Source organism: Euprymna scolopes, chromosome 12, assembly GCF_053919585.1.
Source record: "Euprymna scolopes isolate OS-2025 chromosome 12, ASM5391958v1, whole genome shotgun sequence".
Classification (NCBI taxonomy): domain Eukaryota; kingdom Metazoa; phylum Mollusca; class Cephalopoda; order Sepiida; family Sepiolidae; genus Euprymna; species Euprymna scolopes.
Genome location: NC_136493.1, coordinates 86,094,763 through 86,112,266, shown reverse-complemented (window position 1 = coordinate 86,112,266; position 17,504 = coordinate 86,094,763). Strand labels below are relative to the sequence as shown.

The window sequence follows — 17,504 nt, the reverse complement described above, 5'->3', positions numbered from 1 at the left end:
GTTCTTATCATCTTTGGTTAAAGAGAAAGATAGCGATGAAATAAATGTAATTATCTTGGGTTGATTTCAAATGAATTGAAAAAGATCCAGTTAAAATAATGAGATGTGTTTCTTTTTAACAGATGTGTAAATCTTTCTTTTTTTCCCTTTATTAAGCCATGGTCATAAAACTATTAGCATTAGGCAGAGGCTACAAAGCTAATTAGGGAATACATAAAACTTAAGCATATCACAATAATTAACCAATACAGAACTTTGAAAATGTGATAGTGATATATGTTCAGTCACATAATTCTGAGGCAACATGTTCAGAACTGCAGAACACAGATAAGGTCACAGATTATTGGCTCAAGTATACCACATTCAGATCCCAATCAAACTGTTGTATTTCACTCTCGTTACTAACTCTTGCTAATTATTTCAAATTGATAACTTGGCTTTGATTGTCACAATTTCCCTTTCTATTTTTATATTTTTACTATTGGGGTGGGGCCCGGTGTTGCCTGGTCGTATATTTTAATTTATGGAAATTTTGTATATGTTATAATAGAGAATTAAAAAAAAAACAGGACTTGGGAGCCATGTTATTGTGCTATTAAAAGAAAAAAGAAAATGTTATGACGTTGCAAATTTAGCTTTTTAAAACAACGACTAAACCGTTTGTGTATGCGTTTCTACATGAAATAATTAACAATTTTTTCTAATTTTTCGATATTACGTGTCCAAGAGATTAGTGTTTCTAATAGTATCATGTTCGTGCCGCTTCAATGCGAATGACAAAAGTTCTTAGTGGACATACAAGCACAGGCATTTGCTTTTTATACAATAAACTAGCATGGATATTTGGCATTGCCCGGATTGACATGAAGTTCTGTTTGAACACGCCAGCTATACTAAGGATATTGAGCACTTTTATCGTGGGCTATGTTGATACCTTCCACAACAATTTCAAAAATAAAATGGATAATAACACGAAAATGTAATCATCCTAAAAAAGAAGTACATAGTTTTAGTTTGATACACATGCATTACTTGTAAATGAAGTGACGTGAAAAAGCCCCCCCCCCCTTCCGGTTGACCACCACAGAATTAATCTTTTTTTCTAATTTTCACATATTATGCATCCAGGGCATTGCTCTTTAAGGTGGTACTGATTTCAACCCGATAGGATACAGATGACAAAAATTTTTAGGCATACAAACACACATGCACACACACTAACACACAGATGACTCTCCTTTATATAATAGACTAGCATGGATACTCAGCATTGCCCAGGTGGACATGAAGTTCGATTTGGACACAGCTGCTAACTCCATCATTACCCCCACAACAATTTCAAAAATAAAAGAACAGATAAAAACACAAATGTAATTACCCAAAAAAAAGTAGTACGTGAAAACCTCACCAGATATTTCAGCAGAGGGGATGCGAAGATAAGAAGCTATTCTGGATATTGATCACTTTTTGATGACTATATACCAGTTTAAGCAAACATCTCTATTGCTGCCTCAGTCTAGAAATATTTGCTGTTACAGTCTGTTCCAACGAAAACAGACTGAAAATAATTCAGTTTGAAAAATAACAAAGTAGAATTTGTTTTAACCAAAATGACTGTTATAAAAATGATCAGTTATGACTGAATGGATTAAAAGAAAAATAAATTAGCAGTTACGATGTCGAAATATGTTATTTATAAAACCTTTGAAATAAGAAAAATGTTTAGTTTTAATTAATTAACCACCAATAAAAAATGCAAAATAAATAAAACAAAGTTTAAAAATCTTTTAACCCTGTTTAAATGTAGAAGAAAAAAAAACTGTAAAAAAAAAATGTAAATGATAGAAAGTTTGTTTGATTTTTGTTTATTGTCATTGAATTGGAATTTTTGTTTCTTTTAAATAAAAACTTAACCTTCAGTTTACTTAAACCTCTGATAAAAAAATCGAAATAAGGAAATCGTTTTTCCACCGAAATTAAAAAAAAGAAAAAGACCACCATTATGTGTACGCGAATGTCAAAACTAAAGCTTACGAGGCAGCCTCCTAATCCACTAGCCCACACCGCTGATTGTGAAATAACATTGGAAATTCATTTATTTAAACCAATTCAAAAAATATTGCTTGACACATGCGCAGTTTTTTAAGTCATTTAGAAAGAGACAATTTTACTGACCCTCCCTTCGTTTAAAACTTTATTTCTACACGAAATAAGTGACCATTTTTTTTCTCTAATTTTCACATATTATGCACCCGAGAGATCACTCTTTCAGATGGTACCAGTTTTGATGCTGTTTGATGCGGATGATGAAAGTTTTTAGTACACACACACACATACACCGATGTTTAAGATTTATATTATAGAAAACTAGCAGGATGAGAGAGGGGAGGGAAGGTGTTGCCCGGTCATAAATACTGTTAAATATTTGATTTATGGAGATTTCGTATATATTATAATAGTCAATTAAAAAAAAACAAAAAAAAAACAGGATTTGGGTGCCATCAGCCAGAATCGAAACCGAAAACAAGATTTGTAAGCAAAAAATGGAGATAGACAGACAAATGATAGCAGGAATAAAAACGCGAAAATATAGCTGACCACTTTTCCATGCTTGTTCAGCAGTTTAAAGAAATTTTTTAAATGCTGCCTTAGTTTAGAAAGGTTCGTGTTTACAGTCTGTAAAGTTGAGAATTGTAAAAGATAGAAGAGAAAAAAATGTTTGCTTATTATTAATCATGTTATTAAAAGAAAAAAAAAATGTTGCATGGTGGGTGTACGTAAAAAAGTTGAGAATTTTAAAAGATAGGAGAGAGAGAAAACATTACTAAAAGAAAAAAAATGCTGCATGGTGCATACACTTGCAAAAGTTAAGTCTGTAAGCAAACATGTTATTGATTGGACCAAGATGTTACCGATCCTAGCATGTAGCAAATTTATCTTTTTAAAATGAAATAACGTACCGACTGTTTGCAGTGTCAAAACTAAGATTTCTACCTGAACCCCCTTCAAATAAAACAACATTTCTACATCAAATAATTGACAATTTGTTTTGTAATTTTTTTATATTATGTGTTCGAGAGACCACTCTTTCTAACAGTACCAAGTTCATGCCAGTTCAGTGCAAATGACAAAAGTTTTTAGCAGACATACAAATATGCACACACACACACACACACACACACACACACACACACACACACACACACACTAACGTACAGACAACTAAGACTTGTATAATAGACTAGCGAGAGGTACCCGGCATTGCCCGGGTGTTTGGAGGTGTGTGTGTGTTGGGGGGGGGGTAAAAAAAAAGTAAGTATGAGTTGAGGCAAAGTTGTAAATTTAAGTGTGAAAAAAAAACGTGATGTTAACCATTGCCCCACCACGACATGCTAACGGAAACACGTTTGAATTTATTTAATTACTTGGATTTAGCAGGTGCCCGTTTTAATGAGTTAATGGGGTCAAGTTTGACTGCGGAATAGTATTCATTTACTGCTGAACGCTTTTTTTCCCCTTCCCCAAGATGTTATAGGAAAAAGACTAACCCACATGCGGCGAGCGACAAATATTGAATATTTATCTTCCCAAAATCGAGCAAATTAAATAGACAGGCGAGCTTCGTTGTTAACTGTGAGATATTACAATTTATATGTGATATAAAAAGTTGTGAAGCGACCGACCGCTTCTCTGAAAAAAGCCTTTTGTTGACATACAGAAAAAGCGAGCACACATACATACATACATTTTCGCTTTTATATATATATATAGATTATTTTAACATAATATCTTTTAATTGCTTTCAATTTGATTGAGAGATTCCAATATTAGTAACATATCTCAATTGTTAAAAGCCATTTCCACCGAGAAGAGGGATTTATCCATCATTCTGCATTGGCAAAAATTTATTTTTTTATGAAGTGAACACTACAGTTTCTCCCACTAAGGTTTTAAATGTATATGTATTCTTTCACAATGGATATAAATATTTGTTTGTTTTTCGTTTTAAAAATATTTACTATTGACTTTTCAAATTCAATTTAATTGTATTTGTACAATTCAAAAGGGACAATTCAGAGTTTCTACTGCTATTTATCCACAATGTAATGACAGAGAATCTCTTTTCAGTTCAATGATACAACAGAGGCGCAGTAGAAAGGCGCTGTTTTTTTTTTTTTTTTTTTTTTTTTCTTAATATTTTAGGAGCAAAAACTGAGCCATAATACTTTTGCCTATAAACTTAATTTGTTAGCTTCAAAATTACTTTTTAATGTTAAATGGCCACGAAGTAAACATTTCTTTAATATATTAATAATAAAAACTAATGTCTGGCATTGTGTGGTGACTGTGGAGAAACCAATGTATAAGTGACCATGACTAGTATGTGTCTGCTGCAAGAAACAGTCGCTGCTCACAGGAGTAAACCTAAAAACCATTTGATTTCAAGGCAAGGGTCACCATTATACAAAATAGGCGTTGTTGGCAGTCTAAATAAAAAGAACAAAATTTTTGCTTGAAAATCAGTTCGTTTTTGGGTGCCACTCGTCCACATGTCTCGGTTTCATCTCTTCCTTTTGGACTGTTGTCTGTGAGAAGACAGGAGAACTATTACTGCTGCTGATATTAAGAGCGAACTTCTTCTCTATTATTTGTGAAGAGAAGAAAAAGAAAATAATCTGGCTCCCAATATGAATACTGAGAGTTAACATTCTTTTCTTTAAACTCTTAATAATTTACGTCATTGGAATAGGAATTAACTAAACATAGCTTTCACATTGTTTATTTTTTGTCAATACAAAGTTACAAAATTTGTTTCTGAAGCCATAAGCTGTGAATTAGAAAATAATTTTTAGCTAAGATTAAAATGTAAAAGCAGAGAAAAACAGTATTTTTTATTAAAAAAAAAAAAAAAAAAAAAGTTCTCCTGTCATGAAAATAATTTGGTACTTGTGCAGAATTTGAACCAAACATAACTAACCGTCTGCTCGGCTTTGCTCAGAACATGACGTCATGTGCTCAGGTTTGACTGTAATCTTACGTAAGATGCTGATCAGCCAAACAATGCACACCAAAGGAACAGACGATCTTTGGGGAAAATATTGGAAGAAACAAAAAATCAATAAACTCATTAAACAACACACCCTCAAACGGCCTTTATGCAAGATGAATATCTCCACCTTGGATCAACAGTTGCAGATGCCAGAAGATGTTGTTTGATATTGTTGAACAATGATTAATCACAAAAATAAATGGGCGAAGAAAAAAAGATTTACTTTACATCAGCTAAAAAATAAAGAAAAAAATGCAAAAAATAATGCATGAAAAACACACAAAGGTGCTTTTTTTTATTTTAAACTCTTGATTAAAAAATATGAAAAACACAAAAAAATTGGCTATCTTATTATTTTTGTCCAATTTTGTTTGACTAAAAAAATACAATTTACTTGTTTATTTTTTTCACTTAAAATTATTGCAATAGGTCATCGTTTTTTTATTTTTTTTATTTTTTCTAATAATTTTATTATATTTAAATGTTTTACTAATTATTTTCCTTTAGTAGCATTGTTACGCTTTGATACTCTGCAAAAGTCAGTGGTTGTCATGTTTAGAGCAAATCCGAGCAGCCAGTTAGTTACGTCTGGTTTAAATTCTGCACAAGTACTAAAAACTCTTCCTCTGTAATATCATAAAAAACCCATTCCCCTGTAATATTATAAAAAATTGTTCTTCTGTAATATAATAAAAAAAACATTCCTCTGTAATATTATAAAAAAATAATTGTTCTTCTGTAATATAATAAACATTCCCCTGTAATATTATAAAAAAAATAGGTGTTCTTCTGTAATATAATAAACATTCCCCTGTAATATTATTAAAAAATAACTGTTCTTCTGTAATATAATAAAAAAAAACATTCCCCTGTAATATTATAAAAAAATAACCGTTCTTCTGTAATATAATAAAAAAAAAAACCATTCCCCTGTAATATTATAAAGAAAATAACTGTTCTTCTGTAATATAATATAAAAAACCCATTCCCCTGTAATATTATAAAAAAAATAACCGTTCTTCTGTAATATAATATAAAAAAAACCCATTCCCCTGTAATATTATAAAAAAAATAACTGTTCTTCTGTAATATAATATAAAAAAACCCATTCCCCTGTAATATTATAAAAAAAATAACCGTTCTTCTGTAATATAATATAAAAAAACCCATTCCCCTGTAATATTATAAAGAAAATAACTGTTCTTCTGTAATATAATATAAAAAAAACCATTCCCCTGTAATATTATAAAAAAAATAACTGTTCTTCTGTAATATAATAAAAAAAAACCCATTCGTAAAATTATACAAAAAAAAAACTGTTCCTCTGTAATATTAAATCTTTTAAATACTAAGCACCATTTTTTTAGTTTTGCTTTTTGCTTTTCCTATTGCTTTTATAATATGATTCTAATAAAACCATTTCCTTTTTTTGCCATTCATGTTGAAAAAGATAAAATTATAAAAAAAACTTATTAAAAAAACTTTGAAGATTTAATATATTGGTTTTTTTACCTAACAAAATTAATATTTTTTTTTAGGTAATATATATTACTGGAGATATAATGGAGACAGTTTCTATTTAGCATAAAATATTACTTTTTGTAATTAGAATAGAACTACAAAAGTATAATTTATATTTTTGTTGGAGTAAGCATAATAATTGCACAGAGGTAAAATACAGGATTGTTTATCACAACTTCAAGTAATCTGGCGATTGTGTTTCAAAACATAGCATGGAAAAAAATGCCATGTCTCACTACAATGAAAATCTGATATGCAAAACAGCCGTCTGTGGATGACACTAATATATATATATATATATATATATATATATATATATATATATATATATATATATATATATATATATATATATATATATAAGCAATTAAACTACACAAGAATGAAAAGCAGAAAATTGTGAAAAGTTTAATTGCCATATATAATTTCATAAAATATTACTCACATTGAGCAGTAAAATAAATACTGAAAATTAATTCATAAATTATTATATCTCCTTATAAAGTTTTATTTGGGTGCATAAAAAATAATAATAATATGATGATGATGATGGAAAGTAAAGCAAAGCAAATTATTTCAGTTGTTACTTTTACAGTGTCAAATAACTTATGTTTCAGTTCAATGAGATCTTCCTTGGGGCAAAGTTAATAGGAGTTAAGTAAACTTTGGAAAAATGTATTTTTTTTCTAATGTCTGCATGCATGTACACTGTTTACTGCTATTAAAAAAAATTGAGCATGACACATAAAAAGATGTTAGTATTAATATATATACAAGTTGTTTTTATTCCAAATGCCAAAAGATGTGTTCAATTCACGGTCATAAATTTTGTTTTTTATTTTGTTCTAATTTTTTTTCTAATTTAGGCGCACATACATATGTATGAAACCTCTTTTATGGAAAAAGAAAACACATAAACACAAACAAAATACATATATGTTTTAACACTTTGGATTGTCTAATGTCTACCTGAATAGAGTGTTTATGAGTTATAATTCCCTTAATTCTCATGACAATTGCTTGATGTCTTGGAGGTAAAGGCTTAGCAAATGGAGTTGGAGATGGCTTTGTATCTGGGTTTGAATCTCTCGATAGCCAGGAATTTTCACCTCCACTGATGATTGCATAAGCATGAAACACTAGTGCCTGTAGGTATAAAAGAAAATGGTTATTATTTAACTCTGTGTGTGTGTTTTGTTTTTCCATAAAAGATGTCTTTTATGATATGAATATTTCACAAAATCGCAAAAATCGAATCTCACTCATTTCTTTTTCACTGTATGTATTCAGAATTAATTTGTTTTCCAATCATATTGATGAAGATATGTGCTATACCAACGATTTCTTCATATTTTCTTTACTATTCATGAAATTCAATTTTAAAAAGAAAATAGTTACAAAGATAATTAAAATTCTTATTTCTTTCAGATTCATTATGTTTTTCTTAAAGTTTTCAGACTTTATCAAATTCTTATTGTTTTAATCATTTTTTTAAAAATTGTTTTGCTTTTAACTAATTATAACTTTTATTTTGCTTTTAATTAATAATATATAACTTACCTGTGGAAATTTAATGGCTTCTTAGTTTTACAAGTGACGCTGAATGATAAAATTTCTTTTGAAATAACACATATCTGTCACTGTGAATAATATTAAGAAAAAGAAAATAACTCTTCTTCCAACTAAAACATCCTTTAAATAAATGAAGCGAAAATGCTTTATTTATTTATTTTTTTAATGAAGATGCTTTCTTTTTAAAATAATATGCTTTCTTTTTTAAAATGAAAATGCTTTCTTTTTAAACTAATATGCCTTCTTTTTAAAATTATTTATTAAAAGTCGTTATAATTCAAATCTATTTAAAACCATATTTTTGCAAGCTAAATATTGTTTAGACAAATGAAATGCTTTAATTTTTTTCATTTATTTATTGTAATCTCTTTCTTACTGTAAAAATAATATAAATAAAACGAATGTCACTTTTAAGTTGACAAAGATAGCAGAATGCTATCCATGACGTTATATTGGATTTTGGAGCAATTTATTTGTAAATCCTAAATTTTCATCACCAGATAATTGGTGATCAATGTTTTTGTATTTTGTATTAATCGATCAAACAATCTTATTTGTCCAAAAAGGGATGTGAAGTGATAATGTACATATATGCACATTAGTATACAGTTAATATTACTACTGTTACTACTAATGCTTATGTAAGCTAAATTGAAGCATTTTAAATGTCTGACAAAATATTTAATTTTAATAATCATTAAAATTTCAAATAAAGACCTTTTGGAATTTATTTCTGTGTTATGGTCACAGATTGTTGACAGGATTTGTGTTTGTTAGTTTTCATCATTTATTCTTGAAATTGTGTATGAAAAGGCAATCAGTAAAAAAAATCATCAATGTCACAAAATAGTTTTAAAAAAATATTTTTTTTCACTTGGATTTGTAATTGTATTTTATCATACAAACAAAGGATTGTTTGACATTGAAATATTTATTTGCACAAAATATGAAAATACAATATGAATAAATTAGGCACACGGCCATTCAAAAGTGTGGGGATAATGGGTGTTGTTGGTCATCTTTGGTTTCCAATACTAAAAATTGTCTATCCTATTCTTAACTAGAAATATCTCAGTTACCACAATACCACATTCACTCCAGGGGCTGTCCTACTTAAGATAAACCCAAATTTGTAAAAGTTTTATTGAATCTGTATGCTTAAAAACAAAAAAGATATCATACAGATCTGACAACTAAACTTGAATGTATAACTCCTATTCGTTGCTTCGTATGAATAATTTGTGATGACTAACGTACTAACCTGTAAATTACCTGCATGCATATATTCCAGGATTATTCAAACGAATCTGATGTCTTGGCTGACTTCAAAAACAAAGGTATCTTTTGCTGCTTTTATCATCACATTTTTCTCTTTTTACTAAAACAAAGAATGCCTTAATAGATTTTATTGTTTGATATCCAGTTCATTTGGACTCATTTGAAATTTTGTTATTTTATTTATTTACAAGATGATGGGTTCCTTTATTAATGCATTTTTTAAACTCTTGTCTTCATCTTTTAAATTCCAGGAATTTTGAACTCTATCATTTATTTAATCCATCATGATAGAGTGCTCACAAAAAATAAGCTACAGTGATTTTTTTTTTTTATAGTATAGAGATGAACTCATTGCATTTTAAATAATAATCAAGGAATAAATGGCAGCTGGATTAGAAATAATAAAAACATAAATCAATCAAAATAGTAGGACTTAGTTCTGTAGTTGACATTAGTTTCCTCAGTTCTTTCTAGAATCATGTAATAATTGTTTCTAGGTCATATAATAATTGTTTTAGGTCATGTAATAATTGTTAAGCAAGAATGAAATTAATGCCTAATTCTATGAAACAAAGTTTAGGAAGTGCTGTAAGTTCGAATTGAAACCACATTTTTTTTTTTTTTTTTTTACAAGGGTGTCACCACTTATCAAGGCCCAGAGGCCACTCGAGGATAAGGATTAATAGGTATACATTAGTCATTGTGATTTTAGCATAGTAAACAGTGGGAATTTTGAAACTTGGATTACTTAGGGGGACGATTCAATTAGAACTTGTTCACATTGGACTTTTTCTTTTTTTTTTTTTTTTTTCATAGGTATCAACTCATTATCAATGCCAAGAGGCCACTCAAGGATAAGGGTTAAAGAGTGTACAGTAGAAATTGGACAATATAATAATCATTAGTAATAAAAATTTGTTAAATTTGATAACTTATATGGAACGGCTCATCAAGAACTTATTTACGTTAGACTTGAAGACAACCATATTGCAGTCAGCCGGAAAGCAGGAAAACGGAAGACAATTCCACAGGCGTGAAGTTCTAATAAAAAAGCTTTGTTCATGGAATCTACGTTTAGGTTTAGGCACAGATAAAGAGTGGGGGGAATTATTGATAGTGTTTACAGCTAGACGAGTGTTTCTTGTGAAAGTTTTGCGAGGTGGGACCATAGATTGAAGCTCAGTCGAACACTTTCCATGAAAATAACGATACATCAGAGACAAACTCGCAACATCTTTTCTGTGAGATAGAGGTTGCAAGGAAGAGAAAAGGACATCTCCTACGAGGCTACGAAGTCTATTTTGAACTCTATCAAGGCAGGCCAAGTCCTTAATACTCAATGTTTTTAGATATTTTGCCAATGAAACAATTTAGACATTTGTTAAGTATACTTTTAAAACAATACTCATAAGAAAAACTGCATATACATGTTTAAGAACATCCTACATGTAAATTATTGTATTAAAAATAACATGTATATGTGTGTGGCTGTACATATACACATGAATTTGGATTAATAAAATGGAAAATGCATGGCTGGTTTTACCATTAGATCTTCAGTTTCATCAGTTAGAATCATGCTTTTAGATTATTCTGCCTTCTATAAACTTAAATTTCTTCTTATATTCATATTTGAAGTTTTAAGAGGGTTCTGTCACCATAACTTATTTTCAGAATGGTGTACATGTTCGGCACATAGAGAATATCAAAATGGTATATACTTGAAGTTTTAAAATAGATTCACCTCCTCCCCATACCTCCAGCTCACTTAGGTTGGGGGGGGGCACATATATTCAGGTCCACTTCCATTTTCTTCCCTAGAAACTTTTATACATATGATTTAAATTTCATAAAACTAAGATATATTTAAAATTATAGAAGCCTTATGCATTCATTTGCCTATCAGGGGTGCACTTATAGATTTGTGAACACTTCCATTGTCTTCCCTGGTAGATTTTACATAAGAATGCAGTTTTAGATTTTATGTAGATTCTCTAACCTTTCCTTTTATTGGGAATACAGAGAGATCGAGTTTTAAATAATAATAAAAATAATAATAATATGTATATATATATATATATATATTATAAAATTTGTTAGTTGTTGATATGATTATGCTTATGATATCTTGTGTGCTAAAACTTTAAAATTTTTTGTAATCATGTTCTTTTTCTAGATGATAAAATAAATGTGGATGCAGTACTAAGTGAAGTGATTTATATGCTGAAATTTTTTACTGATAAATTGGAAGAAACACAGAAGTAAGTATTGATAAGCAATTATAATTGCACTTGTTGCAATAAAAAGCAATCCTTTCACAAAAAAAAACTGTTTTAAAGCATTCACAATACAAAAGGCAAAATTTTATTCTTTCTTTTTCATTTTTTTCTGCTTTGTCGACTGAAAACAAATTCTGCAGAATTATAAAATGAGAAGGAAAAATAATTCAAAATATCGAATAAATAATGATAGTAAATAAATAAAAATGAAATAAAATTTTTCCAAAACCAATTAAAAAAAAACAAAACAAAAAAGAAAGTAAAAAAATTTCATGAGATATGAAATGTCCTTGAATGAAAATTTGTCAAGGTTGAGGCTGTACACTTTAAAGCTTGGAAGCTTGCAAGAGATGGTGGAGTTTCTTGAAAATATATTGACTTGTGTTGTCTAAGAAGCACAATGAGGGGTGAATCTATTAAAATGATTGCAGTTAAGAATGCAAGATATAAATTATTTGTGTAGATGAGTGAATTATACTGATGAAGTTGAAATTTTCACAGCTCGTATATCTGTTTATGCACCCAACGTGTGTCTGTTCATGTAGCTTGAGTGAAAGATGAGTTTTATGACAGAACCTGTTTTATGCAGTAACTTAGTAAATTTAGTGAGAAGGAAGTAATTGCTGTGACAGGAGATTTGAATGGTCATGTTGGGAAAATGTTAACCATGACCTTGAGTTGTCTCCCATTAACGGCTTACCAATTAGTTTCTTCAAACACTTTGTACAAACTACATTTTATAAATAGAATGATTTGTTTATGTTTTGTTTTGTATATTTATATTTCTTTCAGCTATAGTTATGTATTATAAGAGATGTATTCTCTTTTTTTATTATATTTTAGCAATAGTTCCAGTTCTTTAAAACAAGCCATTCCTGTGCTACTTGAAGGTGTCCTTGCTGTACTGACTCACTCTAAAAAGTTTTTAGGAGTGCAGAAAGAGTTTATAGAATTGTTATGGTAAGTGAAAATTATATTTTGTGTAAAATCATAACTTGACTGCAACAACAATAATAGACAAACCCATTTGTAATTACAAACAACTGAAATGAATTCTACTGCCAGGAAAAATTAGACATTTACAGATATAAAATGGATGAGGTGAAGTGTAAGGAAACACCCCCCCCCCTCCACGCACATGCACACACACACACAGACATACTGTGTTGAGTACCTCCAATCTTTGGTGCATCATATTATTTCGAAGCGAAATTGGAATAGGGCCAACCACTTCCCTAGATGAGTTCATAATTATGGATACTCTAACTTAACAGCTAAATCTGACCCCCAAGATTGTCATGGGCATGGAATATGTGCCTACATTAAAGATGGCTTCCTGTGTGGCAGGGATATCTCTAGAGAAGATCCTAATTGAACCTATATGTGCTTCCGAGTTGCACTTGCTAACACCACTGCATTTATATTTGCCCTCTATCGGCCCCACAACAGCGGAGTTACTATCTTTAAGAGCATATCTGAGAAAATAGACCACATCCTGTCTGCACATCCCTCAGCTAACATCCACATCTGTGGTGACTTCAACGTCCATAACGTGGAATGGCTGACCCATTCAAATAAGACAGATGATGAGGGGAGGTTTTGTCATGATTTTGCCATTGCTTATGACCTCACTCAGATTGCTCGCGAACCCACCCGTGTGCCCGATACACCCGGTCAGTATGCAAGCCTCCTAGACCTTTTTCTCTCAACTTCCCCTGAGCTATGTTCATGTTCCGTTCATTCTCCTCTAGGATCCTCCGACCACTCCGTTGTATCAGTTAAGATAAAAACGAAATGTAATAAGTCCCCAGATGTATCCCTCCACCGTACTGTATACTGATACTCTATGGCTGACTGGGAAAGCTTCCGTACATTCATCATATCTGATTTACCTCTGCACTCCATGTTTAAAAAGGAAGTGTCCTCTATAGTATCAGATCTGACCGAATGGTTAATTGTAGGCATAGACCAATTCATACCATCTAAAAAATTCCAACAAAAACCTAACAGCTAGCCATGGTTCTCCCCAGAATGTGCTGCTGCTATCGTGCACAGAAATCACTTTTTCCATAACTACCAACATAATAGATGCACTGAGACTAAAGCTGCTTTCAGGACTGCCAGCAACCATTGTAAAAGAGTAATAAAAAATGCAAGAGAGCTATATGCCCAGTCTGTTAAATCCAAGGTAGATCAGCGGCTTGGTTCCCACCAGTTTTGGCAAATAACAAATAGGATCCTGAACAGAAGTGTGCGTTCTATCCCAACCATTATCAATGGACCAAAGGTCATCTCGTCAGCATCAGACAAGGCCAAACTATTTGCAAAGAACTTTGCAGCTAATTCTACCCTATGCGACGAAGGCCATCAACTCCCCATATTTCCTCCTATAACACAAAACACGCTAGGTAATATACAAATATCCGTGCATGAGGTTGCCAAGCTAATCAAGAACCTTGATTCCAGTAAAGCAACTGGCCCTGACGGCATCCCAATTATAGTGTTAAAAAAGCTTCAACCAGAACTTGCTCCCATACTTACAAAACGGTTTAAGCGCTGCCTTAAGGAGAAGTGCTTTCCGACTCCCTGGAAAACCTTATCAGTTTGCCCTGTATTTAAGAATTCAGGTGATAAGTCATCTCCTTCTCAGTACAGATCAATAAGTCTCCTGTGTGTTATGAGTAAGTTGCTGGAATCCATATTAAATAGAGAAATAGTCAACCACCTCAGCAGGAATAACCTTCTTAGTGACACACAATATGGTTTCCGTTCTGCAAGATCTACCGCAGATGTGCTAACGGTTATATCTCACAGGATTAGTGAATCTCTTGACAAAGGCTTCCTGTCTAAGGCAATTGCTCTTGACATATCAAAGGCCTTCGACAAGGTATGGCATAAGGGTCTACTTCACAAGATTTCCAGCTACAGTATAACTGGAAGTGTTTTCTCAATTATTAAATCATTTCTCTCCGATAGGCTCATAAGAGTAGTGGTTGATGGACAAAAATCAGAGGCCTGCAGTATTAATGCTGGAGTCCCTCAAGGGTCAATCCTGGGCCCAACTCTCTTCTTGATCTACATCAATGACCTCCCTAAACACATACTTAAATCATTCGTCGACATCTATGCTGATGACACGACCATCTACGGCAACACATCAAAGGCTGTAAATGACAAAGTTCTCTGATTCTCCCTCCTCTGATCTCGAGCGTGTGATTCAGTGGGGGAAGACATGGCTGGTTACCTTTAATGCATCTAAAACCAAACTCCTATCCTTACATCATCAACGCTCTGATCCCCATCTGGCATCAATTGAAATGGGTGGCTCTCGTCTGGGAGATGTCCCATGTTTTGACAAGCTTCTGGGTTTGATCTTTACTCCTGATCTGAAATGGAACACGTACATCAAGTCTGTTGCCAAGGTCGCTGGAAAGATGGTGGGATCCTTCTACCGCTCCAGAAGATATCTCACTACTGATGCAATTCTCTATCTATATAAAAACCAAGTACGTCCAAGGATGGAATACTGCTGCCATATCTGGGTAGGAGCTGCTAAAAACAGCCTATCCTGCCTTGACAGAGTACAAAATAGACTTTGTGGCTTAGTGGGGAATGTCCTTTTCTCTACCCTGCAACCTCTCTCCCACAGAAGAGACGTTGCGAGCCTGTCTTTGTTTTATCGTTATTTCCATGGCAGGTGCTCGTCTGAACTCCAATCTCTGGTCCCCCCTGCCAATCTTTCATGAAAAACACCCGTCTAGCTGAATCCACTGCGAAAAATTTCCCCCACTCTTTATCTGTGCCTAAATCAAAACGTGGATTCCATGAACAAAGCTTCTTTCTTAGAACCGCACGCCTGTGGAACTCTGTTCCGTCTGCCTGCTTCCCACCTGACTACAACTTGGATGTCTTCAAGTCCAACGTTAACAAATTCCTAATGAACCGCCCCCTTAAGTAAACACTTCATCAAATCTCCACACTAACGTACTGTACTTGCAATAACCCTTATCACTGAGTGGCTTCTGGGCCTTGATAAGTGGTGACCACCATGTAAAAAAAAAAAAATCTCAATATTAAGAAGAAAATCATTATTCTATTGGCTTTCATCTCTTAGGATTGAGCAGAACTCTGACAGCAACAAAGACACTGTCAGGCTGGTTGTCAAAGATGTATCAAACCCCCCCCACCCACCCCCACCCGACTGATATGTGTAGTTATTTTGAAGTAAATTCCTTGTCGGGTTAGTTTATACTGAAATCATTTTTTATGAATTTAAGTCTTTTGATGCTGCATATATATTTTTAATGTGTTTTTTAAGCTAATATTTTTTGTCAATAAAAAATCCATAAACCTATGAAAGCTTTATCATTTTTTTTTTTAACCTTATAGGAAACATTTGTGTCCATCATTGATTTCTTTACTGGGTACACCAAAGTGCGAACGGAGTGTAGTGACCCAACGACCAAATATAGATGAGATGGGTCGTGGGTCCGGATGCTCTACCAGTGGACCAAACTTAGCTTCAACAACAACAAAAGTTATTTACAAGTAAGTAATGATGATTTATATTTTTTAGATACAATTTCAAGAATAAATGTTAATTTCTATTTGATTTCTGTGTATTTATTACATTGATTTATTCATTAACTAGCATGGGTGCCCGGCGTTGCCCGGGTGTTTGGAGGTGTATGCTGAGCAAAAAAAAGGGGGTAATTTTTTAAACTTTGACCCCTATTATGACCCCTGAAAATTTATTGTTTTGGGCTCAAATCAAGTTATTAAGTTAGATTCATGTCCACGGAAGCTATATCTAAAATTTAAAGTGTGTAGACCAAAAATTGTCGGAGAAGTTTGGTAGAGTTCTCAAAGCTCAAATCGTTGAACTTTGACCCCTTAATCGCCAAATTTCTGGCTAAAAACCGATCACATAGATTTTTCCAAATCTCAGTACCCTGTATATCAAATTTCGAGTCTGTAGACTAAAAATTGACAGAGTTATTTCGTAGGGAAATGTACACAGACACACACACACACACACACACACACACACTTTAACTTTTATAGATATATAGATTTAAAATTTGAGTCTGACAGAATGACAAAATTATATTGCAAACCGATATATTAAACAAACGAACTTCAAAGAGACAAATGAACACATAAGTAAAAACAATTTGTATTAGAAAACATTTATTATTCCACGTCTTTTTTTTACAGACCTGACGACTGAGGTTCGCTCTTAATAAAAATTGTTTTTTATAGTCTTAATTTTGACTTCCTTTTTCATAAAAAACTAAAAAAAAAATCAAGAAAGAAAAGAAATTTAATTTTATTTTTTCATTAATTTCTTTCTGTGCAAAGCAATTCTTTCAAACTTACTCTGTTTCCAAAATGTTTTTATTTTATTCCCCTCCCCCTTCATTCATTTTCCTCCGCATCCTGGCAAGATTACTGTACACATAGATTCGAAAAAATAGTCAAAAACAAATATATAAATAAATGTTATCAAAGGCAAGATAAGTTACTTTTCTACCTAACTGGATATCTTTTTTGTGTTTTTATTCAATGTAATATATTTATTCAGCTCGAAAAACATACAGTGTTTACCGATGTGTTGGAAAATTCAAGATGGCGTCTCACACCCTCTTTAACACCGTAAGTTTGGGAAAAGGTGTTATAAATAAAAAACTATACAAAATACTATTAAAAACCCGCCGAATATATGTCAACCTATGTCACGGTAACATATATTGAGCGAGTTTTTAACAGTATTTTAACAGGGCACATCGTAAAAACTGACCCAT

At 32.0% G+C, this 17,504-nt stretch overlaps 1 protein-coding gene across 1 annotated transcript in view; it reads left to right on the top strand.

The window, feature by feature from the left end:
* The window catches only part of LOC145291392 (brefeldin A-inhibited guanine nucleotide-exchange protein 3-like), a 230,040-nt gene that overhangs the window by 67,613 nt on the left and 144,923 nt on the right, over positions 1-17,504 (top strand). Inside the window, exons 6-9 of the mRNA XM_080137186.1 lie at positions 9,435-9,480; positions 11,598-11,682; positions 12,544-12,660; positions 16,090-16,248. Coding sequence (XP_079993312.1) covers positions 9,435-9,480; positions 11,598-11,682; positions 12,544-12,660; positions 16,090-16,248 — 407 coding nt within the window. The remainder of the gene's footprint in view (positions 1-9,434; positions 9,481-11,597; positions 11,683-12,543; positions 12,661-16,089; positions 16,249-17,504) is intronic.